A 25,168-nucleotide genomic window follows, 5' to 3' on the forward strand; every position below is an offset into this window, starting at 1 on the left:
TGACCTCCACCAGTGTCCCTGCTTCATACCAGTGCCACACACCTCTTCTGCCTCCTGTCCTCCCTATTCAGACCCTGCCATGCTAAGCCCCATTAAACTAAGAAACCCAGGCACTGCGTAGACACTACCCTTACTCTCATTTTACAGATGAGAAACTGAGATACAAAGAGTTCCAACAGCTAAAATGGACGGAGCCTGGGTATTCGAGCTAGACTTCTCTCTTCCCTCCCCCTCCCCCATCCATCCTGCCAAGTGACCTTTCCCACCCTCCAGCACTTGAGCTCTCCCTCCCCAGCACCAGGCCGCTTATTTGGAGTAGTAGTAGAAAGATTTATTCTGACATTTGATGTAGAGTAAAGTAACAGAGTGGAAGTTGTTATGTAGACCACTGTGTAGTGCGCAGGGTCTCAGGGCTACAGCCACACAGTCTCTTCTTCCGGTGCCCATCATACCCAGTTTCGGCCTCAGTCCATACCAGGTTTCTGACCCCTTCCGGGGCTCTCTCCACGCCTTCGCAATGGGCAGGAGAAGCGTTTGAGACCCTGCTCTGGCCTGTGGTCTGAAAGAAAAAAAGGAGGTGCGGCAGATTAATCCAGGCAGTCTCAGAAGACGACCGCCGCGACACTGCACGGTCCAGTCCGCAGTCCGCAGATCCCGGGTGCTTGCTGCTCTCTGGCGGCGGGAGTCGGGAGTCCAGGGTCCGGGGACCGGGAAATCGCGCCTTCTAAGCTCCGCGCGTCCAAGGGCAACCAGTGAGTGACCCGGAGACTGGAGAGAGGAAGCGAAGAAGAGGGACGCGGCCGAGGGCTGAAGGCAAAGGGGGAGGGGGTCCAGAAGAGGAGCCGGAGAGAACCCGAAGGGAACAGCGAGGGCAGAGAGCTCTTGTGGCACCAGCGGTGAGGCGTAGGTGGCGAAGCACAGGAGCCGGAGCGCTTGCCAGCACAGCCACCCCTCCGGACCTCCGCACACGCGGTCTCCTGGAGTCCAGAGCCCCTTCTCCCAGGGAGCTCGGCGCCCCCTCTCTCGGCGCCGGCCGCCCCCTCCTCCCTCCACGCGCTGCCCCTCCTCCGTCCCGCCCCCCGCGCGGAGTTGGGAGCGCCGCAGTGGCCACTGCCTGCACCGCCGGGTCCCGGAGCCGCCGCTTTGCCCAAATCGCCTGGGCAAGCTCAGAGAGCAACGCGAGTCACCCGCCCAGACTCTTTGGTCCGACTCCACGGCTGGCCTCGGGGAGCCCCGTTCGCCTCCGGGCCTGGCATTCAGCTCTCCAGCTGCCACGCTACGCATCACAGGAACTTGGGCAGGACCCAGACGGGACTCGCGCGCGGGGCCGATCCCGGAGCCCTGCGGCTATGCCCTCCGGCCCCCTCCCTGCCAGTCGCTGGTCCTACATCTCCGCAAGGCACCCGACGGCTGCGCGTTGAGATGACTTTCCGCGACCTCCTTAGCGTCACTTTCGAGGGACCCCGCCCGGACAGCAGCGCCGGGGGCTCCAGTGCGGGCGGCGGCGGGGGCGGCACAGGCGGCGCTACTGCCTCGGAGGCCCCAGCGGTGGGCAGCGTTCCGGGGGCCACGGGCGGCAGCAGCGGCGTGGTGGGAGCGGGCGGCAGCGAGGACAACCAAAGCTCCGCGGGGGAGCCGGGGGGCACGGGCGCGGGTGGCGAGGTGAACGGCACAGCGGCCGTCGGGGGGCTTGTTGTGAGTGCGCAGGGAGTGGGTGTGGGTGTCTTTCTGGCAGCCTTCATCCTCACCGCTGTAGCGGGCAACCTGCTTGTCATCCTCTCGGTGGCCTGCAACCGCCACCTGCAGACGGTCACCAACTATTTCATAGTGAACCTAGCTGTAGCCGACCTGCTGCTGAGCGCCACCGTTCTGCCCTTCTCCGCCACCATGGAGGTTCTGGGCTTCTGGGCCTTCGGTCGGGCCTTCTGCGACGTGTGGGCCGCCGTGGACGTGCTGTGCTGCACGGCCTCCATCCTTAGCCTCTGCACCATCTCGGTGGATCGGTACGTGGGCGTGCGACACTCACTCAAGTACCCCGCGATCATGACAGAGCGCAAGGCGGCCGCCATCCTGGCGCTGCTCTGGGCCGTAGCCCTCGTCGTGTCTGTGGGGCCTCTGCTGGGCTGGAAGGAGCCGGTGCCCCCGGATGAGCGCTTTTGCGGCATCACGGAGGAGGCAGGCTATGCCGTCTTTTCTTCGGTGTGCTCCTTCTATCTGCCCATGGCAGTCATCGTGGTCATGTACTGCCGCGTCTACGTGGTCGCGCGCAGCACCACGCGCAGCCTCGAGGCGGGCGTCAAGCGTGAGCGGGGCAAGGCCTCAGAGGTGGTGCTGCGTATCCACTGTCGTGGTGCGGCCACCGGCGCAGACGGGGCGCATGGGACTCGGAGTACCAAGGGCCACACCTTCCGCAGCTCGCTATCCGTTCGCCTTCTCAAGTTCTCCCGCGAGAAGAAGGCAGCCAAGACGCTAGCCATCGTCGTGGGTGTCTTCGTGCTCTGCTGGTTCCCCTTCTTCTTCGTCCTGCCCTTGGGTAAGTGAACCCTCTCCCACTGGCCCCTTCTCTTCCTCCCCAAGCCTGTGGCTATGGCTTCCTGGCGGGCATGGATGATCTTCCACCCTGGAAGGTTGATTTAGCATCCTTGTACATGGAAAATAAGAAACGGGTTTCGTTTTGTAGGGTTCCAAAACCTCATTCTTCCCCTCTTCACTGCTAGTACAAATCCTGGTCTTGTTTCCAGCTCCTCTGACCATAGAAAATCCTTAGAAATCCTTGTAGATTTCTCCCGTAGTGTGTGGTCAACTGTGTGTGTGACCCCTACACACACACCCACCCCCACGTGAAGTAGGCACACAGAGTGGGTGGGTCCACATGTGTTCATTCATTCACGGGCATCAGGCCCTGGCCAGTCAACATGTGCATCAGCAGACACCAGAAGCCACCTGCCTCCTCCAGCACTCATTCGGTTTGGGAGCTGGCCTTGCTGGTATCTTTGAGTGCACCCTGAGCTTTTATTTCTGAAGGCTCTTTGTGAAAGAGTTGCAGGAGAGGATTGTGTGGCATGAGAAGGGAAAAGATGGGGAAAATTATAAAATGGACAGTTTATATTGTTTATCATCATTTCTTACATTTTCTAAGTCCTGTAGCTCTTTCAGGGAACTTTCCTAATTCCTTCACAAGTTGCCCTGGGATTATGGGCAACTGTTTTCAGGGGCTTCCTTTCACTCCTTGAGAGCTCTCTTGCAGCAGGGACTGGGGGCTGGACCAGCACAGGGAGAAGAAGGGGATAGCATCTCTGGGGACATTTGCCTGGAGTCACTTCCCACACAGCTACAACCTCAGCCAGCTCAAGCGGGACATCCCCTGCCTTTTCTCCCTAACCTGACTCCTTCCATCTTGTGAGGCTGAGTCAGGGAAGAAACAATGGCCTCCCCTCTGCTCCCCTGTAGGCCCTCTCCACACAGCAGCCACAGTGACCTTTATAAATTATATATTAGATGTGTCACTTTCTCACTAAATCCCTCAGTGTTTTCCCACTACCCTGGAAAGAAAATCCAAACTGTACCGTAGACTGGAGAGGGTGGCCTAAAAATTTATTGTCCACGCCAAAACAGGACACTGAGGATTTACACAAGAACCACAGACATCAACTAGGGCGAGTCAAGACATGTGATTCCCCTCCTGAGAGGAGGTCCCAAGTAAGGGGCCACCTCCAGCTACCTTGCCCCCATTCATTCCCTCTACCTGCCCCCTGCATGTTTTACCTCTCTGATCCTCTTTTCTTACCAAACCCATGCCTATTTCTGAACCTCTGCATCTGCTCTTCCCTCTGTCTGGACAGTCACTACCACCACCACCACCTCTGGGTCCCTACTGGCTAACACTTCATCCTTTAGGTCTTCGCTTAAACTTCCCCTCTTCTTAGAGTTGTCAGTCTCAGTTGTCCTCCCTAGATTCTCCTTTAAATCATGAAGTTCTCTTTCTTCCCTAAATCATCAGTTATGTTACATCTGTGTGTGTGTCACTTGGTTTGATGTTTGACTTCCCTACTGGCTCTGAAGCTCTGTGATGGCAGGGTCGCATGACTGATTCATCACTGAAGGCACAGTGACCAGCACAGCACCTGGCATATGAGGGGCAATAGAACCCCACATTTAAGGTCACAGGCACTGGCACCAAACAGCCAGGATTCAAGTTCCAGCTCTACCTCTTACTAGCTGTGTAACTTCAGGCAAATGCCTTACCCACTCTGTGCCTGTTTCTTCATCTATAAACAGGGATGGTGGTGATGATAATAATGCTACCCTAGAGTGCTGTTGTGAGAATTATCTTGCATGAATGTAACTGTGGCATGTAGCAAATGCTGGATATGCTGATACCAGTGCAGAGTAAGGCATGAATAAAATCCCCCACTTGAGATCATCTGCTCAAAAGCTGTTATGGGTATGGGAGCAAGGAATGTTCCGAAATCAACACACGTGGACGAGAGGACAAATGATCAGTCAGGAGAAAGTGGGTGTGCCCCCCACCTTAGACACCTGCTCACCCACCCAGGGTTTAGAACTCTTGAGCTCCAGCCCCTGCACCCAGTTCATGGGTACCCTCATTCTCCTCCTGCCTCTTTATTTACACATTCCTGGAGGGAATACCACCTCCCTTTTTATATTTTCTTCAATGTCTTTTAAAATTTTAATTACAGAATAATACACAACTGAGTAGAAAATAATATAACAAGCACCTATGTGCCATAACCACCCACGTTGAATAGATGTTAACATTTTTTCCATATTTGCATTAGATCCCTACCTCTTGCTCCTTTCAAAAATGAAAAAAAAAAAAAAAATAGAACCGAGCTGCAACTCAGTGCCCTCCTCCAGGCCTTCCTCTTTCTCTCCCTGCCTCCCCAGAGGCAAATCTGGCATTTGTCACTCCCGAGTATTTGTTTATACTCTTACCACAAGCATCTGTATTCATAACAAAGGATAGCATGGCTTTGTGTATCTTTAGAATTTGTATCAATGGCACCTGCTGTGCATTTCATTCTTCAGTTTGCCTCTTTTTACCCAATATTATGTCCTTGAAATTTATGCCATGCTGGGCCATTTTCACAGCAGTACATTTGAGTGTCTTCCAGGTGCGTTGATCCAGTGTCCTGCTGATTGTGTGGTTTTTCTTGGTTTTTGCAGTAACAATAAGCACTGAAAAGGACTACTGCTGCTTTTTGAGGTCCAGATCACATGTTGCCCTCTTCTAAGAAATCATCCCTACACTTCCAGGGTCTTTGCCCCTTCCTCAATTCCTACATTTCTGCTGCTTCTCACAGGTGGCATGGGGGCCCTTATAGATGTTCTGTATCTTGCTCTGGGCAGAGATCTGCATGGGTGTGTGCATATGTAAAGTCACAGAGCTGTATGTTAAGACATACACACAAGAGCTCAGGGATGCTGGTGGAGCCGAATGGAATGGCGTTGATAATAATGAGGCAAGAGACCAGAAGCCAAGCAAGGAAACAGAATATTCCAGTCCTCCTCATGTGACTTGAAGAGCTAATACAAGGGCAGAGGCTGCTATGGGAGCAGGAGTGGCCTGGAGGCTGTGTAGGCAGAAAAAGTGGGCAGGAAGGTCTCACACCCCCAGGCCTGGGATTGGGGAGGTGCCTTTGGAGGAGCCTGAAACATTCTGAGCAGCACCGCTTTGTAGGGAAGGTGGCCTCCAAGGGGCAGGCAGATCTTGGCATGGAGGTGCCAGGTATATGGTAGAGGATGGAGAATGTGAGGAACTTCAGTATGGGGTCGAGGATGGGGGTGCTTGCAGGAGCATGGGGTGTAGTCTCCCAGAAAAGGATGGAGGGAGTAGAGAAGAGAGGCGCTGGGGTGGAGCTTAGGGAACACCTGCTTTGAAAGAACCAGAAGAAGCAGAGAAAGAGGTAGCTGGGCTGGGTGTGGTGGCACATGCCTGTAATCCCAGCGGCTCAGGGGGTTGAGGCAAGATGATCACAAGTTCAAAACCAGCCTCAGCAATTTAGCAAGGCTCTAAGCAACTTAGTGAGACCCCATTTCAAAAAAATTTTAAAAGGTCTAGAGATACGGCTCAGATGTTAAGTATCCCTGAGTTTAATCCCTGGTACAAGGGGGAAAAAAGCAGCTGGGCAAGAATGCCACACAGGTAGAGAACCTCCCTCCTCACAGGTCCCAATGGCTACACTAGTTGTAATGAGCACCTGAGATGGAGGGATTAGGATAAAGTAGTATGTGTCCACAAAGACCATGAGCCACAGAAATTATGGGACTCATAAAGACACTACCCAGGGCTGCCTAGCACACCACAGTGTCCCCACTAACACCTGCACACACAAAGCTAAGTAGAAGCAGCAGCCCCAAGAACACAGAGACAGTGCTGGTAACAACAGCCGCCAAAAGCCCAGGGGATACGAAGAAAAAGATGCAGAGTCCTAAAGGGACATTGGCACTGTAGACCATGGACTGATCACCTAATGCTGTGGGTCAGGCCAGAGAAGCATCAGAGAGAGACAGCACCACCAGTGGGTGTCCTAAATTATGAGAGCCCCTGGGGACACAGATGCCAGACACCTAAAATCCTGAGGAGCCCAAAGAGACTGGGGATCATCCCCCACATTTCTGGCTGCCCTGCTTTCCTGATAAGGAGCAACTGTGTAGCAAACGTTCTCCTGAATCAGGCAGAGAGTACCTCAATGGAACCTTAGACATCAAAAGTTCAACACTAATTCTAGGCAGCAAGGATTCTGCTGATTGCAGAGATGGCTGTGGACACATAAACACCACCTACTCCTCACCCACCCCGTGACCTTGGCTTCCATGCTGATACCCCAATGAACCTTCTGTTCCATGCATAGAGATGGCACATCCCTGTTTACCTAGGACAGACCTGCTTTGTGCCTGTTGACCAATGTGATTATGATAGTGCTCTCCTTTCAGTCTCAAAGATGTTTCTGATTGGATAAGAGAGATTATGGACACTGGTCTGTGAGGCCTGTGGAGGAGGGGCTGTTGGCAGCCCTGCCCAGGACAGACACATACCCACTGACCTCAGCAAGCTGGCGCAGGGCTAAGTGCCATGGAAAATCACAGGAAACTGCGTAAACGGTCTCCGCTCACGGGCATCCTGTAGCCTCAATGTCTAGAGCAGCGCAAACCTGCAGAGGGTTATAGGGAGGGGCAGCAGTCAGTGCTGCTGCCTGGGACTTCCCTGGAGGATCCCTGAGGTGGGAGCATGGTCAGCATGGAGTTATAGCCCTGGGAGGGGTGGGCGGCTGGAAGTGTGCCCGGTTCAGCCTTCTGCCCCTGGGATACTTGATGCATGAGTCCCCTTGCTCCCAGAGGTCTGGACTTATCACTCAGTGTGATCATGCAGGTCACCTTCCCTGTGGACCAGAGAGGCACAGGAAGAACCAGGGAACCTGCCGCTAGCAAGCATCCATCTGCTGTAGAGCTTCCTTCCTCTTCCCAGAGACTCCAGAGCCACGTCTCTCCTTGGTATCTTCATAGCAATAGCACTCGGCTACCTTCGGCTTTTGCTGCCTGGGAAATGCCCCCAACCAGTCCCAGAGGCGGATCTGTCCCCTAAGACTTACACACACACACACACACACACACACACACACACACACGCACACCAGCCACACCCCCTGTCATTCCTGATGACCACTGGCAGATCCCCCAGACTTGCACTCCCGACTGTCTTTTGTTAGGCAGGTCACAAAGCATCCCTGGCCTCTGAATGCTATCACGCAAGGCATGCCTAGAGGCTCAGAATCCAGGACCCCCCAACAAATGCACTTCAAGATGTTCAAGCTGTCCAGAGACCCAGATATCAGAAGCCCCCACACAGTCCAGCCAACGTCCTAGGACTACACATCAGCCATCCACAAGCCACACCAGGTCTCTCTCCCTACTGTCAGTCTGTCTTTCTGGTACAACACACCTCCCTGAAAACCCAGACTTAGTTAGGTGTCCACATGCTCCTTAAACACTGCACATACTTTCCTCAGAGTACACTGTCCTTGCCGATACTCAATGCATATCACAAAGTTTGAGGAGCGAGAGAACTTACTATGTGGACATAGAAGAGTAGCCATATTTCAGGGGTGCCCCTGGCTTGGGAGTCTATGAGACAGTCTTGTAATGCATAAGAAGGGTCAAGGGATGAGGCCAGCTCCATCAGCAGGAGAAGGAGAAATAAACTGGACTACTGTACAACAAGGAAAAGAACAAATTATGGGTGCACACAACAACATGGGTGAATTTTGTGTACACTATACTAAATATAATAAGTCAGATCAGAAATTTAAAGCATGTGTTCCATATGGTTCTATGTATAAAGTTCAAAAACATGTGAACTTAACAATAAGAATCAGGGTAGTGATTGTGTGTATGTGTGTGTGTGTGTTGGTACCTACTGGAAGCAAATACTAGAACCTTCGGCAGGGCTGACAGTGTTCTGTATCTTGTTCTGGGAGGTTATCACATTGGTGTTTGCATATGTAAAGTCAGCAAGCTGTATGCTTGAGATGTATGCACTTATGAACTTGACTGTCAATTTGAGTACCTTAATTAGAGCAAGACAAGGCAGGTGGGAGAATGTGACCGTACTGAGGAACTGATGTCCAGAATGGAAGGCACGCTGTGACAGTCAGGTAAGGAGAGGTGCAGACAGGTGTGTCTGAAATTTGGCCAAGTGCCAAAGGACCCACCTCCACAACTTCCTGAGATACTTCTTGGGTCTGCAGATGCAGGAGAAGAGATGGGGACGCTGTGTGACAGGTCTTTGGTAATGACATTAGCCCCCCATCCCAATGCGAAAACCTGAAGAAGAGGCTGGCATGAAGTCTCCTATCTGTGCTTTTGTGGTACTTAGCACATAATATGTACTCAGAAAATATGTGCATAAGAAGGAAAGGGCAAAAAGAAAATTTTTTTAATTAAAAAAAAAAGAAGGAAAGGGCAGAATCCATGGTCTCTCCCCATCCTGCCATGCCAAGGGTCTGTGTGGTAAAGCACAGCCTCCTACTTACTTTATTTTTATTTATTTTATCCACCTAATGTGAAATCTACCCTCTTAATAAAATGTCAAGTGTGCACGCAGTATTGTTGACTATAGGAACCATGTTGTACAGAAGAGCTCCAGAACTTATTCATCTTCCTGAACTGAAATTTTATGCCCATTGATTGGTAACTCCCATAAGGAATTGTGAATCACCATCCTGCTCTTTGAGTCTATGAATTTAACTATCTCAGGTGCTTCACATATGTGGAATCCTGTGGTATTTGTCCTGTGACTGGTTTATCTCACTTAGTATACTTCCTTCTATTAAATGTCAACCATCCTTACTAGTGAAATGAGTGTGTGACTATCAATGTACATGCCTTAAAAAATTTAAGCATATCTAACATTGATCAAGTGAATGTTAATGAATAAGCCATAAATTAGGGTTCTTTGTGGGGGTTGTTTTTTGGGTGTTTTGTTTTTTTGGTTTTTTTTGTTTTTTTGTTTTTTTGTTTTTTTTTGTTTTTTTTTTGGTTTTAGTTTTGGTTTGTTCTGCAGTGCTAGGCATCAAACCCAGGGCCTTGGACATGCTAAGCACACTTCTGCCACTGAGCTAGAGCCCCAGTCCTGGATTTTTGTTGTTGGTGGTGGTTGGTTTCTTTCTTTCTTTTTTTGTTCTCCCTGGAAAATTTCAAGTACCTACAAAAGTAGAATGGTATAATTAAACCCCATGTTCCTATGACCCTGCTTCAACCCAAGGCTAATCTTGGTTGGTTTCAACCCTCATCCACTCCCCCACCACTACAGATTATTTTGAAGAAAATCCCAGATACCATATCACTTTGGCTGTAAATTTTTCAGTATATATTTCTGGAAGATAATAACATTAAAAAGTTAATTACAATTTATTGAAACACATTAAAATGACCACTTAATATCATCAAATACCTACTTAGTGTTCAAAAGGAGCTGATTGCTTTATAAACATTTACTTTGTTTGATCATTGGATCCAAAAAAGATACATGTATTGTATGTGGTTCATTTGCCTATTAGGTTTATTTAATTGATAAATTCCTCCCCACCACCACCACCACCACCTCTTTTTTTCTTTCAATTTTTTTAGTAAAGAAACCAAATTGCTTCTCCCAAGGTGTAACCCACAGTCTGGACTTTGTATCCTGGTAGTGCCATTTACCATTTACCATGTCCCTCTGTTCCCTGCACTGCCTATAAGCTGGTTTGAAGAGATTCAGGTTTGGTGGTTTGGACAAGAATTCTCTTTTGCAATGCCAAGATTGATCAAGGTTCAGGTACTGTCAGCCGGAGCTGTCCATTATAAGGTCTACTGCCTTTAGCAGCACTGATCATGGCCTGGACCACTGGGGCTTAAAGTGGTAGTATTTTAATCCTATCAGTACTTCTGCATTTATTCACTAGAATTCCCAAAAGAATTCACCACTAGCTGTTTGACTGAAATAGTGTCTATAGAAAAGGCAGGAAAGGTACTCAGTGTTCCCCCTTACTTATCAAATGAGGAGTCAGTTCTCCAGTGTTCTTTCCAGAGGTGACCAATGGGGGATTTTTAATACCATGGTAATGCCATGGTTTTTAGACATCCATGCTATTCTGACACTTTACACACATCACAATTTGGGGCTTGACCAGTGGGTGCCTTTTCAAGTTGGCTCCTGAGACCTTTGGCACAACCTAGAGAATATTGAGTACTTTCTTGCTTTCTGATCTGGTGAGACATTTTACTTTCAGCTTATGCTTTCTTGCCCTGGACCTGGAAATAGTTATTTCTCTAAAAATTTCTGGTCTCTTTTAGTGGAAAATGACAAGTCACAGACCAAAGAAAGTCTGAGCTTTCAGCTGTTCCCTTGATTCTGAATTGTGGACAGAGCTAGGAAAAATAATCTTTTGTAAAGGAAATATACACCACTGATGGGGAAGGGTTTTTGTCCTAGGGCACAGATACAGATCCCTTCCCTGCAGATCTCATCCTCTGCCTAACTCCCACTAAAGTGCTGGCCCAAACTTTCCATGACCTTTTGAATGACCTGCCTCATTCATTAAAGACCTGAGTCTTAGGGTCACAAGATTTCTCCCCCAATTTCACCCCTGCCCTGTCATCAGTGTGACATCACTATATTGAGGCTAACCATGATGGTACCTTGGCCTCCCATTACAGTGACCTTCCTTCCCCCAATTCTACTTAGGGCCATGCCCAAGTTCAGATGCCTGCCCCGATCTGCTCTTGTCCTGCCTCCCATTATATCTCTCATTGATCTCAGCCACCCAAGGCTTCACCCTTCTGCCCTACATTTTGTCACCTGATCAATTACACCTCCCTTCCCTAGTCAGTTAGTCCCATGATCTATCACTTCATCCTCTCTGACCATTTTTAACTCTCTCTCCTCAACCTACTTCTACTTCCTGACTCAGGCCATTCTTCCATGTGGTATAGAGTGGTGTGCTGGGAAATTTTCAACAATGGCTCTGGGATGGAGTTGATTTGTAGCATCTGCCCATTCCCATGGTATAAATATTCCTACTACGGTCAATTACAAGCTAGCAAAATACACACACACACACACACACACACACACACACACACACACACACATACTAACCAGCTTGCAAAGTTGGTTAGTAAAACTGAATCATCATCTCTCATGAACCAAAGCAAACCAGGATCTAGGTAAGCACTCACTAAAGAAAAAATCATCTTTCATAGTCTGGGCTCTGCCTGGCAGCAGGCCTTAGGATCTCTCCAGAAGTCCTGCAGGTTCCCAGTCAGCTCTGACTCCCTTTCAAAGCTCTTTCCTTTCCAAAAGATCTTCCTCTACCAGCCACTGCTTGACGCTCCTTACCTTCCACCTCTCCTCTGCCCACACCCAGGGTACTGATATGTCAAAAGCTTTCTTAAAGAAGACTTTCTGTCAACCTTATGGCCCCCTTTTCCCTTACCCTCTTCCTGCCTTCTCACTGTGATCTTTCCTTCTTTTCACTTATTTGCAAGAGTATTCCTTATTACTTAACTTCTTTAAAGAATATTCTGCTATTGATAATACTCCACCTACCAATTAGTCTCACTCAAATATCTCCTGCCATCCTCTCCCCAACCCTCATCCTCTGAGGACACACTGCCCTGGATCTTCCTTTGGCATGGTCACTGGTGGCTGCCAGAACCTCATACTCAGGGGCTTCTTCAAGTTCTTCTTTCATTCACCCCTGTATGTCAGCTTGCATTCTCTCTTCTGGCCTCTCAGAATCCTTCATCTCTCTCTTTACCTGTTACTCCTCCACCTGTGCCTTCTCAACCTTCCTAGAAGGCCCTCTTCCCCTCAGATCCATATTTAAGTTCCAGACCCACATTTTAGGTGCCAAGTTCCCACCAATGTTATTTTCTTGTTTCTGCTATAATAAATTACCCTAAACTTAGTGGCTTAAAACAACATATTATCTCCCAGTTCTGAAGGTCAGAAGTCCTAAAAATCAGTCTCTGTAAGGCTGAGCTTTTCCTAGAGACTCTAGGGGAGAATTCCCTTCTTGCCTCTTCCAGCCTCTGGGGGTGGCTGTGTTCCTTGGCTCTAGGCCCCTCCTCTACCCTGCAGGCATGCTCTGATCTCTGCTTCTGTTGTCATGTCTTCTCTGAGTCTGACCTGCCTGTCTCACTTCCCCTCACAAGGACCCCTGTGATTACTTTGTGCCTATCTGGAGAATTGAGGATTGTCTCCCCATCTCAAGGTCCTGAATGACATCTGCAAAGTCCTTTTCAACATAGAAGGTAGCTTTCATGGGTCTGGATATTTTGGGGGCTCTTATTCTGTCTGTCACACTTGCACACCCCAACCACACTGTCTTCCCTTTCTGGACTCCCCTTTCTTCTCCTTCTCAAGCCTTCCAGTCTCCCCAGGGTTAAGGATCAATCCACAGCCATGTTTTCAGCTATATCTCTCACCCAACCCCTCAGCCCCTGCACCCAATGCCCAGGCTCAGTGCCATGCTCCCTCCTACCCCAGATGCTGGCCAAGAGAAGGTCCCAAGCATTGCCATGGGACATGACTACTTCCTGCGTGGCCCAATCCTCTTCTGGACCTGCAGAGACCCTGAGTCTACTCCTTGGGGATCCCATCTTTAGCCCAGGGAGCTCTGCTTCACCTTGCACCCTAGAGATGATGGAGGATTTTCATTCCTTCACTTTGTGGGTGAAGGCCCAGGAGAACAAATTTCTGGGCCCTGAGAACTAACATGGGGCCTGGGAGGCAATGCTCAGGCAGCTCAGTGCTGGGACTCCCAGACAGAGTGGCCACTACCAGAGGACCTTCTCTGCACTGGCGGAAGTGCCATGTACCATTTGCTAGCTTGCCCCAGAGCTCAGAGGCTCACGCCTAGGTCAGGGTCCAGTGTGTCTGAGCACAAGGGCCATTCAGAAGAACTGCAGTCTTGGAGTTACTTGGAGAACTGCAGAACTTGCAGTCACTCAGAGCTTGAGTATGGCCTGTTCTAGGGCTACAGATTAGATTAGGGAAGATCAGTGATGAGGTGGCAACAAAGAGGAGGAAGAGGAAGAGAAAGTAAAGAAAAGAGAGGAAAAGAGGAGGGAAAAAAGTGGAAAAGAAAGGAGCAGGAGCTGGTATAGGCCTCTCCATGGCAAGAGGACATGAGTCCATGGCTCATCTCCTTAATGTGGCCTCCACACAGCCTCTGTGCTCTGGGAACTGCCCCTCCCTCCCCACCCTGCAGCCATGGAAGTGTGTCCCAGGTCAGACCAATAGTTCACTGTTGGCCCCAGGGAGCCCAAGGATCCTGAGACTATCATGGCAGCACAGAAAGACTTCTGGCCTATTCCTGGTCCCTCTCAAGAAAGAAGAGCCTGCCAGTTGCCCCTTACCATGGAAAATTGGCAATGCAAGGAATTCAAGAGATTTGGCTTGTCACAGCTGGCCCCACGGTGCCCTCAACTCACCCCTCCACATGCTCACAATCCATGAGATCTGACTCCTACCCAGCTCACCTCTTTCTGTCAGCCTTCTGTGAGTGTTTCCACTTCAAATGGCTTATCTCTTACCACTCTCCTTGCCTTCTGCTGCAGCCATCCTGACTTCTGGTTATCCCCCAATTTATCAGGTACCCTGATGCCTCATGACCTTTGCTCATGCCCTTGCCTCTGCCTGGAATTCTCTTTCCTCAGTTGTCAGATGCATGGCGCACTCCCCACTGGGCCCTCAGGTCTCAACCCAATGTGCTTTATTAGAGAGGCTTATCTGACCCTTTCTAATTTAGCAAAGAGGTCTGTGAGGAGTTGGAGGTTCAGCCCCTCTTGGGAGGGGCTGTTGAACTCCAGGGTCAGAGCCACTGCAGGAGCAGCTAGAGAACTGAGAGACAAGAAGGGAATCTGGAGCTGGAATTCCTTCTCTGCTAGCCTCACTGGTGGGAGGAGACCTGAATATCTAGAAGGACAGAATATTTTTAACACTCTGTATCTTTCAGTCAGAGAGGATGGTGTACTATGGGTAGAAAAATCACTAGTGGGAGGAGTAGGTAAGAAATGGGGAAGGATGGGGTAAAGCCTGATATTTCATGGTTGGCTACAAGTTATGGGAGAGACTGGCTGTGAATTCTGATGGTCTGCCAAGAACAAGTTCCCTTCTGGTGATGCCAAAAGAGTACTGTTAATCACACAGTCTGCCCCCTGGCTTCAGAGCTGTCTGTTCTCGGCGCGCTTGGGCCAGTTTGCTCAGCTCCAGCCATGTCCTTTCCTGCCTTACCTGTTATCTCAGCAGCTCCTCCTGGGCTTGGCCATTCCCAGTCCTTAGAAGAGAGGACTGGCCTGTGATAATCTACATTGCAAATAATCCCCCACCTCAGTTTCCCCAATAATTCTTGGACCAGGCTGACCTAGCCAACATGCTTGTTTGCTGACACAGGTGAAACCCTGCCTCTTCTGCCAGCAGAGGTCCAGTCCACTGGGCTCTAGGTCATATTCTTGACACAGACTCCCCTGTGTGAGTCAGTTCTGCATCACTGTTAAAAAAAAAAAAAAAAAAAAAAAAAAGTAAAGTACCTAAGATAATTAAATTAAAAAGAGAAAAGGTTTATTTTGGCTGATAGTTTGGGAAGTTCCAGCTGATGATCAGTATGCTTTGAGGCCTGTGACAAGGCAGTTCATCATGGCAGAAGTGCATGGCAGAGCAGAACCACTCACCTCATGGCCAGGAAGTAAAGGAAGAAGACGAGGAAAATACCAGGGTCCCAAAATCCCCTTCAGGGACATGCCACCAGTGACCTGAAGATCTCTCACTAGGTCCCATCTCTCAAAGGTTCTATCCCCTCCCAGTATCTCCCAGACTGGGGACCAAGCCTTTAACACATGGGTCTTTGGGGGACATTTATCCAAATCATAGCAACCCCAATAGAGGGAATGGGGGAAGGCAGGCAGGAGCAGCCATGCCAGCTGGAAGGCCCACCACATGACAAAACAAAGACAAGTATCAGAGAGAAGCAGGCAGGAGCTGTTTATGGTCAGTCATCTCCCACCTACATCCTTACTGTCTCTACTCATAGGTGGTAAGAGTAGCCACTGCACTTCCACCCCACCCCAAGCCACCTTTCAAATGAGAAGAAATGGACACAAATGTGCACACTCTTGTCCCACCTTTCCCAACAGCAGGCAGACAAGTTATGGCGGTGACCAAGGACTAATCCTTGGATCAAAGTTTGAGGACCAAGCAAAAGAACTTGAAGAAACATTCAGGAACTTGAACAAGAGTGTGTTGGATCAGGTTCCCTAGAAGCAAAGTTTGAGATGGGGGCTCTTTTTATAAAGAATTAATGGAGAGAGTGTTCTCAGGAGACACTTGGGAGGAAGGGAGGAAGCAGATAGGGCAGGGGAAGAGTTAAACTCAGATTGTGGTCTCCAACAAAAGCTGGCATCAGTCTGACTCCCCTAGGGATCGGAGCAAGAAGGGCAGCACAGAATTGTACCACATTCAGGCAAGGAGGCTGTTCCTGGCTGCGGGCTGCAACATGGGATCAGATTCATCTCCCCAGTTGAAGCAGTGCCCATTGGCTAGGGACAATTCTCCAGATAAGAGGATGAGTAGTAGCCTTTGGTAGCCAACCCTCACAGCAGCTGGGAGTGAGGGCACCAACAGCAATCCACTTCATGCCTAAAAGGTAACTTTTTTCCATATTTTTATTGGTGCACTATAATTATATGTAGTAATGACATTAGTTATTACATATTCATAAATGTATACAATAAAACAATATAATTCGGTTGATATCATTCCCCAGTATTTCCCCTCTCCTTCCCCTCTTCCCACCCCCTGATCCCTTTCTTCCATTCTACTGGTCTCCTTTCTGTTTTCATGATTTCCCACCCACCTTATTCTCTAGCTTCCACATGTGAAAGAAAACATGCAACCCTTGACTTTCTGAGTTTGATTTATATCACTTAATCTAATATTCTCAAGTTCCATCCATTTTCCTGAAAATGGCATAGTTTATTTCTTCTTTATGGCAGAATAAAATTTTGTTGTGTGTGTGTGTATATATATATATATATATATATATATATATATACACATATATTACATTTTATTTATCCATTCATCTGATGATGGACACCTAGGCAGGTTCCATAATTTGACTATTGTGAATTGTGCTGCTATGAACATGGGTATGCATGCATCTCTATGATGTACTGACTTTAATTATTCAGGATAAATACCTTGGAGTGGTATAACTGGGTCAATGGTGGTTCCACTCCTTGTCTCCAAAAGGTAACTTTTGAGCAAAGATTTGCAGGAGGTGAAGGAGATGCCCAGGCAGCTCTCTGGACTCATCCTAGGAGTCTGGGGTCTACTTGGTGCTCTCTCCAGAGAGCAGGCAACAATAGCCCAGCCCTTCTGAGTGCCATAGGGTACCCTTGAGGCCCTACAGAAAGCCAACAATGTCGCATAGCCTGGGGCAAGCTGAAGAGAGTATGCAGGACACACACAATCCAAAGACCACCACCACCTGCCCAGGCCACAGGCAGGGTGAGATTAATCACAGAAACACCTGCAGAGAAGGTGGTCTCTGCAGAGTCCACAGGGGACAAGCCACCTGTGGAGAAAAGAGGAGGGCCACACTCCTGGCCAGATCAGCCATGCTAAAGCCCAGAAGTGGGTACAGGCATGCTGCTCATGGGGCACCTGCTAGAGGAATAAAGGGAATGACTGTGGTCCCTGACCCTTTATCTTTAAGTGATGAAGTGGGAAGACCAAGAACTTTAGGACCAGACAAGCTCAGTGCATAGCTTGACCCCAATCTCTAGGGTTAACTAGAACCTCCACAAAGCAGGATGTCTTGAGGATTCATTGAAGAAAACACATCAAGGGCCCAACATGGAGCCTAATGGATACTAAGCACTCAGCACATTGGAGACCACCTATCCAAATGCCATTTATGCATTCATTCAACAAATATTTCAGAGCCACTGTTCTGGGTCAGGCACTTGTAGCTAGAGAATGGAATAAAAAGACAACTTCCATCCCTGCCTCCAAGAAACATCATGTCATAGAGCAATGGAGCTATAACAAATTTTATTAAAGGGTAAGTATACGAAGAAAGAAAGGAAAAGAAACTGACAAAGGGTAGTTTACAAATCACAAAATTGGCATCCTGGAAGTCACAGATAAAATGAGCAGCATCCAGGCGGACAAGAGGGATATCCGAAGGCTGGGAAAGCAGCGGGGTGACAGGTGACATGCCCTGGGGAAGAGAGGCAGCAGGAGTGGCCTGGAAAAGGTGAGAAGAACAAGGTCATGGCCAGAGAGACAGCAGCTGTGACAGGGTGGATCAAGGACCTCAACACAGGCAGGGACACCAACCGTGGGTGGAAGAGTGACTCCTTTCTAACCAAGGAGGAAGAGAGGCCAGAAGGTTTGGGCAAGCGGCTAGCTTCTGTGGCCTCGGTTCCCTCTGTGAAACAGAGGATGAGATCGGCTGCTCTGGAGAAGAAGAAAGGGTGGTAGCCAGACTCAGAGAGCTGGAAGGGCTGGCACAGAACAGTAGAGAGAGCTGCCAAGGATGACGCTGAGATTGCTACAGCTCCTGGACACGGCTGAGGTTGGAGGCCTAAGCATGCTCAGAGATGGGTTAAATTGCCTGGGGTTAAGATCTGGCTGGATGAATCCAACCTAAGTCCAAGGGGAGGATGGAGTAGGGAACGGCTGAAGTGCTAGCAAGCAGGTGTTCAGCTAAGCCTAGAAGCAAGGGCATGATCGGAGGAATCCGAGGAGTTGGAAGAAGGTCAAAGCACAGATGAGAAAGAGAGGACAGGAAGTCATGGTCGGCAGTGGGAAATGGGTTTTAAGTGAGGAAATGAAATGCTCAGGCTTCCGTTTTCAAAGGATCCCCCAGCTGCCGTGTGGGAAGCAGGCTGCAGGAGACTTGCCCTTAAATGTGTGGCACACAGGGCTTGAGACATTTATGGATTCTTCTTTTTCTTTTTTCTTTTTATTTCTTTTTGCTACTGGCGATGTATCTCAGTAGTAAAGTGCCTCTGGGTTCAATCCCCAGTGCCAAAAAAAGAAAAGGAAAAAAGAAGAAGAAAGAAAGAAAGAGAAAAGTCCATGAATGTATCAAGCACTATGTGCCAAGCATTTAAGGTCAAAATAAACAGAAAACCAATAATTACCTCCAGTGTTCTTGACCCTTAGAAGTAAGTGTGATGATCTGGGGGTTGGCTGGGGGGAAAGAAATACAAATAATTCTGCTGGATCAAAAGGAGTTGATAGAAAGAAGTTCTCCAGAAAGAAGTCCCACCAAAAGCTGGCCTATAGGAACCTCGGGCCTGCCATCTATGAGAACAGGAGGAACGTCTCCTAGGAGCTGTGGAGTCTGAAGCCCAAGGCACAGACCTTTAAGGTCTTTAGTCCCCTAGACCTTCAGTGCATATGGAACCAATTCTCCCTTAGCACCTGCCTGTATCACTACCCAGGAACTTTCTCTGCCCACCAAAATCCTTGTTCACCCAGTTAGCAGGCAAGAAGTAGGAAAAATGAACACCCAGATGGAGCAGCCTGACATGACTGATAGAAATATCCCACCTCCCTTGCCCCTAGTTGGGTCACTCTGAGGTTTGTGTTCTGCACAGTCACCCAGAGCCCCTCTGGTAGGATTAAGCCCCAGTTACCCGTATCAATAACTAACTTGATAGCCATCTCTTATTGGCTCCCTGCTTTTCTCTTTTTCTGTCTCCACTCCAGGTATTTCATTTGTCTCCCAAATTAATGACTGGCATTTAAATCTTTCTCAGAGTCTGCTTCTGGGAGATCCCAAAGTAAGACAAAATCCTCAATAGGACACACTGGGGAAATCTTGGGACAGGAGGCTAAGTTCGAATTCTAGCTCTCTGATAAATAAGGAATTCCCTGTTCACAGCAGGCTTCACACAGGTCAGTTGAGCATAAATCAGAATATTAATGTTTACAAGACCCAGGCCACATCATAAAATGCTATGTTGCCCCCCAATCTGAATAAAAACCATGCTGGTAACAATGTCCTTTGGCCGGCTTCAGGCTCACCACTGGAAAGCATAGTCCACTGATTTGTCATCCTGGGCTAAATATAAAAGAATTGTAGTCTGAGTCAGAAAGTTATTTTCAGCACTTGATCTGACTGCAGCCGTTGAGGGATGCTGTTTTTGAGGGCCGCCTTCCTGGAAGCTGAGGTCCACCCTGGTGGCCCGCACATTCCAGGGACTACCCAGACCTCTCCCAGGGAGAGTCACCTCTTCAACCCACCCAGACTGATGCTCCAGCAACCCTAAACCTACCACATCTCAGCTACTGTTTCTGGTCACTCTCTATATGTGGAAACTGGTCTCTCCTCAGGGATATATTCTCCACTCTCAAAAGCCACAGAAAAAGTAGGAAGGGAGGTGAATAAACACCAGTTTGTGGTGGTGTTGCGATGCTGGGGATCACAGGGCTTCACACATGCTAGACAACCACAGTACCACTGAGTTACATCCCCAGTCTCTCACTGGCATTTAAGAATCTGCTAACACAGTAGTTCTGAAACCTATAAATCTTTACCACATCCCTTTCAGAGAAATATTATTATCTCTATTTCACAGAAATACAAAGTGAGACTTTAGTTAGCCAAATAGCTTGCTCATGGGCTGTGTGATGCTGTGTGGCCCTCCTCTCCTCCACCACATCTGTGGTACCCAGAACTGTTTCTATATGGTAAGGGTGGGCGACATACAAGGGTCTCCAGGTCAAAGAGTGGGGCATGGTGCCTTTTGCCCCTCACTAGGGGATCCTGCTTTTATTTGAGGAGAGGGAGCAAGAGGAGATACAGAAGTTTCCACAGTTTGTCAAGGACCCTGGACTGTTCAGTCTCATAGGCAGCTGCAGCCCCTGTCTAGGATGGAACACCCTGGGCCCCCTACTGCTGTTGAGGTAGAGAAGGACAAGAAAGTGGCCTCTGTTTCCTGGACTCTATCTTTGCAATTGGCTGTTCTTTCCAGACACATGGCCTCCTTCAGGTCTATGGCAGGGATGTCAGGGGAGGAGGGTCTTCCTAGCACAGCTCCAAGACCGGTATCCCCACCCCCACTGCCTAGTGCCCCACAAAGTCATCCCAGAAGTCTTCCCTGACCACCATGGAACAGCCTCCCTGTCCTGCATTCTGATAACCCATGGGCATTGTGATTATTGAAGCCTAATTCTGTGCCCAGTCTCTGACCTGCTTTTAAAAATTCATGGTTCTTAACCCACAAAATAAAAGTTGAACTTTCCAGCATTTAAAGCCCTTCACCATCTGCCCCAAGTGAAGTTTCATGAGTTGATCCTACGGCTATTTCCAGGCTCCAAATTTGGCATCCTCGCCCACCTGTGACTTTTGCCTGTAAGACACTCTGACCCTTCCCAACCAGGCTGATTCTCCGAAATCCCTGGAAGCTGTTGCTAAGCCTGAGCCCCCTCCATATGTGCACAAAACTGAGTACTACACTACCATCACCCACCTGCATTTCAGTGATGTTCATATTGCTACCCAGGGAGCAAGAACCATCCTTCCTGCCTCCTCACAGGAGAAACCAGTACAATGCCTGGCATGGGGTAAGCCTAGGTCAAGGTTTAATTTCCAGGTTCTTACCCTTTTGGTGCTAGGTACCTGGTGAAATCTATTCCTCTTCAGTAGTACTTTCAAAAGCATAAAACAAAATACAAAAAAAAAAAAAAAATGGCAGATGAAACTGATTTTACTGAAAATGTTGTCAAAATATTTTTACATGAAATCAGTGACTTTGGTAAGAAATGTGCCTCCACATTAAGGCATTAAATGAGATCTAGTGATACATTCTAACGACTGTCATTTTCAAATAATGAGAAGCACAGAGAAAATCTCATGACATCCGCAGCAATTGAATGTGATAGGAAAATAACTGCGGGAACTGCCAATCTTGCACTATTCGTTTTGATCTACAAAAACAGCAATTTCACATGGTTTTCTGCAATTCTACTCTAATTTGTTGCCTGAACTCACTGAAGAAAATGTTCAGTTTCAGGTGGAAGTGAGTAAACGTGGAGATGATTGCTTTTCCCCCATCCAAGTTCATGGAGCTCCTGAATTGTATCTCTGGGGGAGATCCCTTGAAGCTCCCGGAAGTGGGTAGAGAGGCTGTCCCCTTTGCGCCCAGGGCCTGCCTGGACCTCTCCTTCCCGGAGCAGCTAACCAAACCAGGTCTCTGTGCCCTACAGGCTCCCTGTTCCCGCAGCTGAAGCCATCGGAGGGAGTCTTCAAGGTTATCTTCTGGCTCGGCTACTTCAACAGCTGCGTGAACCCGCTCATCTACCCCTGCTCCAGCCGCGAGTTCAAGCGCGCCTTCCTCCGCCTCCTGCGCTGCCAGTGCCGCCGACGCCGACGCCGTCGTCCCCTCTGGCGTGTCTACGGCCACCACTGGAGGGCTTCGACCAGTGGCCCGCGCCCCGATGGCTCCCCCAGCCCGAGTGTCGCGCCCCCCGGAGCGCCGCTGGCTCTCATAGCGCCCCCAGCTCCTGACTGCCCAGGCACGGACGAGGTGCAGGCTCCAGGCTCTAGCCGTCGAAAGCCGTCCTGCGCCTTTCGCGAGTGGAGGCTGCTCGGGCCGTTGCGGAGGCCAACCACCCAGCTGCGGGCCAAGGTCTCCAGCCTGTCACAAAAGATCCGCACCGGGGGCGCGCAGCACGCAGAGGCCGCGTGTGCCCTGCGGTCGGAAGTGGAAGCCGTGTCCCTAGGCGTTCCCCAAGATGTGGCGGAGGGCGCCACCTGCCAGGCCTATGACTTGGCCGACTACAGCAACCTCCGGGAGACTGATATTTAAGGACCCCCAAGTTAGACTGGGGAATGTGCTGAGTGTGGGGAGTAGGGGCCTTGTGGGGAGGGAGGCTGGGTTTGTTGGAGAGGCCTGGGTGGATCAAGGACTCAAAAAATGTTCAGGTTGGGTGCTTCTGTGGCATCCAGGAGCAAGCAGGGCTGGAGCCCTTGAAGGGTGGGGAGTTATGGGGCCCCCTGCTGGACACAGGTGCGCAGAGCTCTTTTCCTAGGAGGGAGGGGCTGCAGTATCTGTGATGCCATTCGCACCCAATTCCTGTTTTATAAACTAACAGCCCCACCTGCCCTGCCCTGACTTGAGTAGGCACCCCCAATATGGCCAGGCAAGCCCGTTACTCCTCTTCGAGAGGAAGAGGCACCAAGGTCTTGCGTGACTGCCCCCAGGGGAAAGGACAATGGGGTCAGGGCTCCTGGATGGGCAATTTCTCCTTAACTGCCTACTGGCTGGACCCAGTGAACCTATCACCACTGCTGGCAAGCTTTGGTGGCATATTGGATGACTGTCATACAAACCCGTTGTATTTTGCCCTGGGCCCACTACCCCCTCCCCACGCTCCTACACTGGTCCATTGCACACCCCATCACCTGGCTCTGCCCCTCATTACTTCCCTTCAAGGGCCTTACTGTTTACACTCTGTACATAGCTCATTGTGCCTGTGCCCATCACTTCTTGCTGGGATTCTGAGCTGCCAACTGGGGAGAGCTTTATTTGTCATTTTGAAACATATTTATTGGTAAGAGTACTTATATTTTGTCCAAATTGTGCAAACTTTAGCCTATAATCCATAAAGAATTTTTTTTCTAAAATCCTTAGAAATCCTTAGGTGCACAACAAGATAGACTAGGTATCTATTTATCTCTCTAGTTTCAACTCAACTGTCTCTTTAAATGATGACTACTGTCCTTTGGGTCTTTTAGAATGACCAAAGGACTTGGGAGTTTTATTGGCTTTTAAAATTCACATGACTAATCTTGGTAACCAAATTGTAATCATAAGCACAAATTTTCCCCTGATGCATCCCTGATGCTTTGAGGGCCTCAGTGAGGAAGGTGGTCATCAGTTAAATGGGTAAAAAAAAAAAAATCGCTTTAAATAAAAAGATATACAAGCCCAAGTAGACAGGTATACATGGCTAGGAAGAAAACCCATACCTAGCATCAGGTGTTTGTTAGCTTTAAGTAAAATCTCATATTCCCATGGATTGTAGGAAGTTCAGTCTTCAGCTAGATAATACCAACCACATTTATCCAACCAGCATCAGAGTGATGATTGTGGCCAGTGAACCCTTGAAAGGAGCAATGGTTAAACATCACCCTGGGGTGCCTGGGATTATTCTGAAACTAGAAAAGCCACTGCTGAGCCTACATGGACCAATATTGTGTGCCAGAAATTTCTATCTTGTACAAGGGAGGTAGTCTATTCAAAAGGTCACCACAATTTCAAGCCTTTGACATCCCTTTACAAGGTAAAAAAGCAGCCAACAGCAGGACTTAGAAGCAGATATTTCACATGGTGGGTCTATAAAAAGATCTGGGCTTGCAGACCTGGTCTTCCCAAACCCCCAGGCACAGGAAGGGCAGTTCATAGCCAGTGCTGTGAACTGTTCATAGTATAGTGCATACTTTGCACGTATTGCCACTGTAAAGCTGGGAGGCATCCTTTGCTGTCTTCTCACAGAGGTAGGAGCAATCTTTCAAATCAGGGGTTGGAGAAGAGGCAGAACCCAGTGTCAAATGACTGAACATTGGCTTCATGCACAGTGGTAAACAAAGAGTTCTGAGCAAGGTAAATGCTGGCTCCCACACTCCAGGCTAGTTGAATCCACAAGAGGTCAACAGTGAGGGCAAGAGAAGAGAATGGGAAGGAGGATTTGGGGGGCCTCCCTGCCCTACATACCCCAATGGAAGTGAGGCAGGAAGAACTGAAGTCTTGCTCGGTACTTGTTCCAGGTGTGATGATCACCTACAAAACAGTTCTTAAGTTCAAGCTTCAGCCCTGTCTCCTGGGCACAGCAGCCATTTGCACCCAGCTGCCTCCTCCTGTACCCTCACACCAGGTACCAAGCCCACCAGAGGTGCAGGAGGGCTGCAGAGCCCCCAGCGAGGCCATGCCATATAGCAGAGGCATCCAGGGATCTTGCTCTAAAAGCCAATAGAACACTGCCACTGACCTTGCTCTTGGGACATGTCAGAGGGTCAGAGAATCCCCAAAAGGAATGAAAGGAGTAGCAACGCCCTTGTGGGAGAGGGAGTGTTGTGAGTGATTTGGGAATGCCTGGAAGAAATGCATTCGCAGCACCATCTCCTGGGTCCCCAGGTGCCTCGGTCCCCCAGTTGGGACCATATGACTGATTAGAGAGACTGTCCTGGAGCTGCACGTAAAAAAGGGTTATTGCCTTCAGGGAATTTCCTTTACATGTGCTTCAAGGATGGATGAAGCCTGAAGGAATCGGTGAGTGGGAAAGGGATGATCCTGTGAGATGTGATGGGGATGGAAGCAAGCTTCCAGGGACAATGGCATTTGCCTAAGTCCACCTCCCCTATCCTTAGAAAGCTTCATTCTTGCTTCCCAAGGGATGGAAGCTGCAGTCTGCCCTCCCTCTCTAGCAGGCTTCTGCCACCCACCTTGCCTTGCTTCTCACACTCTTCCAGGACCAGGGCTGCTTTTGCAAGTCACCTGGGACAGTTCCTTTCTCTGCTCTCCTCCACTATGACTCTGCCACAGTCCATGTTGATGGCTGCACCATGCTTGCTGCAATATTCAC

General features: G+C 49.2%; 1 protein-coding gene across 1 annotated transcript; it reads left to right on the forward strand.

Annotated features, from left to right (window-relative positions):
* The first annotated feature begins 1,420 nt into the window (after window positions 1–1,420).
* ADRA1D (adrenoceptor alpha 1D) lies at window positions 1,421–25,168 on the forward strand. The gene is made up of 2 exons (XM_079126182.1): window positions 1,421–2,533; window positions 21,791–25,168. Exons 1-2 carry the CDS (start codon window positions 1,423–1,425, stop codon window positions 22,390–22,392), a joined length of 1,713 nt encoding a protein of 570 aa, XP_078982308.1. The 5' UTR covers window positions 1,421–1,422; the 3' UTR covers window positions 22,393–25,168.

This window comes from Sciurus vulgaris (genome assembly GCF_902686455.1).
Source record: "Sciurus vulgaris genome assembly, chromosome: 2".
In the NCBI taxonomy this organism is placed as follows: Eukaryota; Metazoa; Chordata; class Mammalia; order Rodentia; family Sciuridae; genus Sciurus; species Sciurus vulgaris.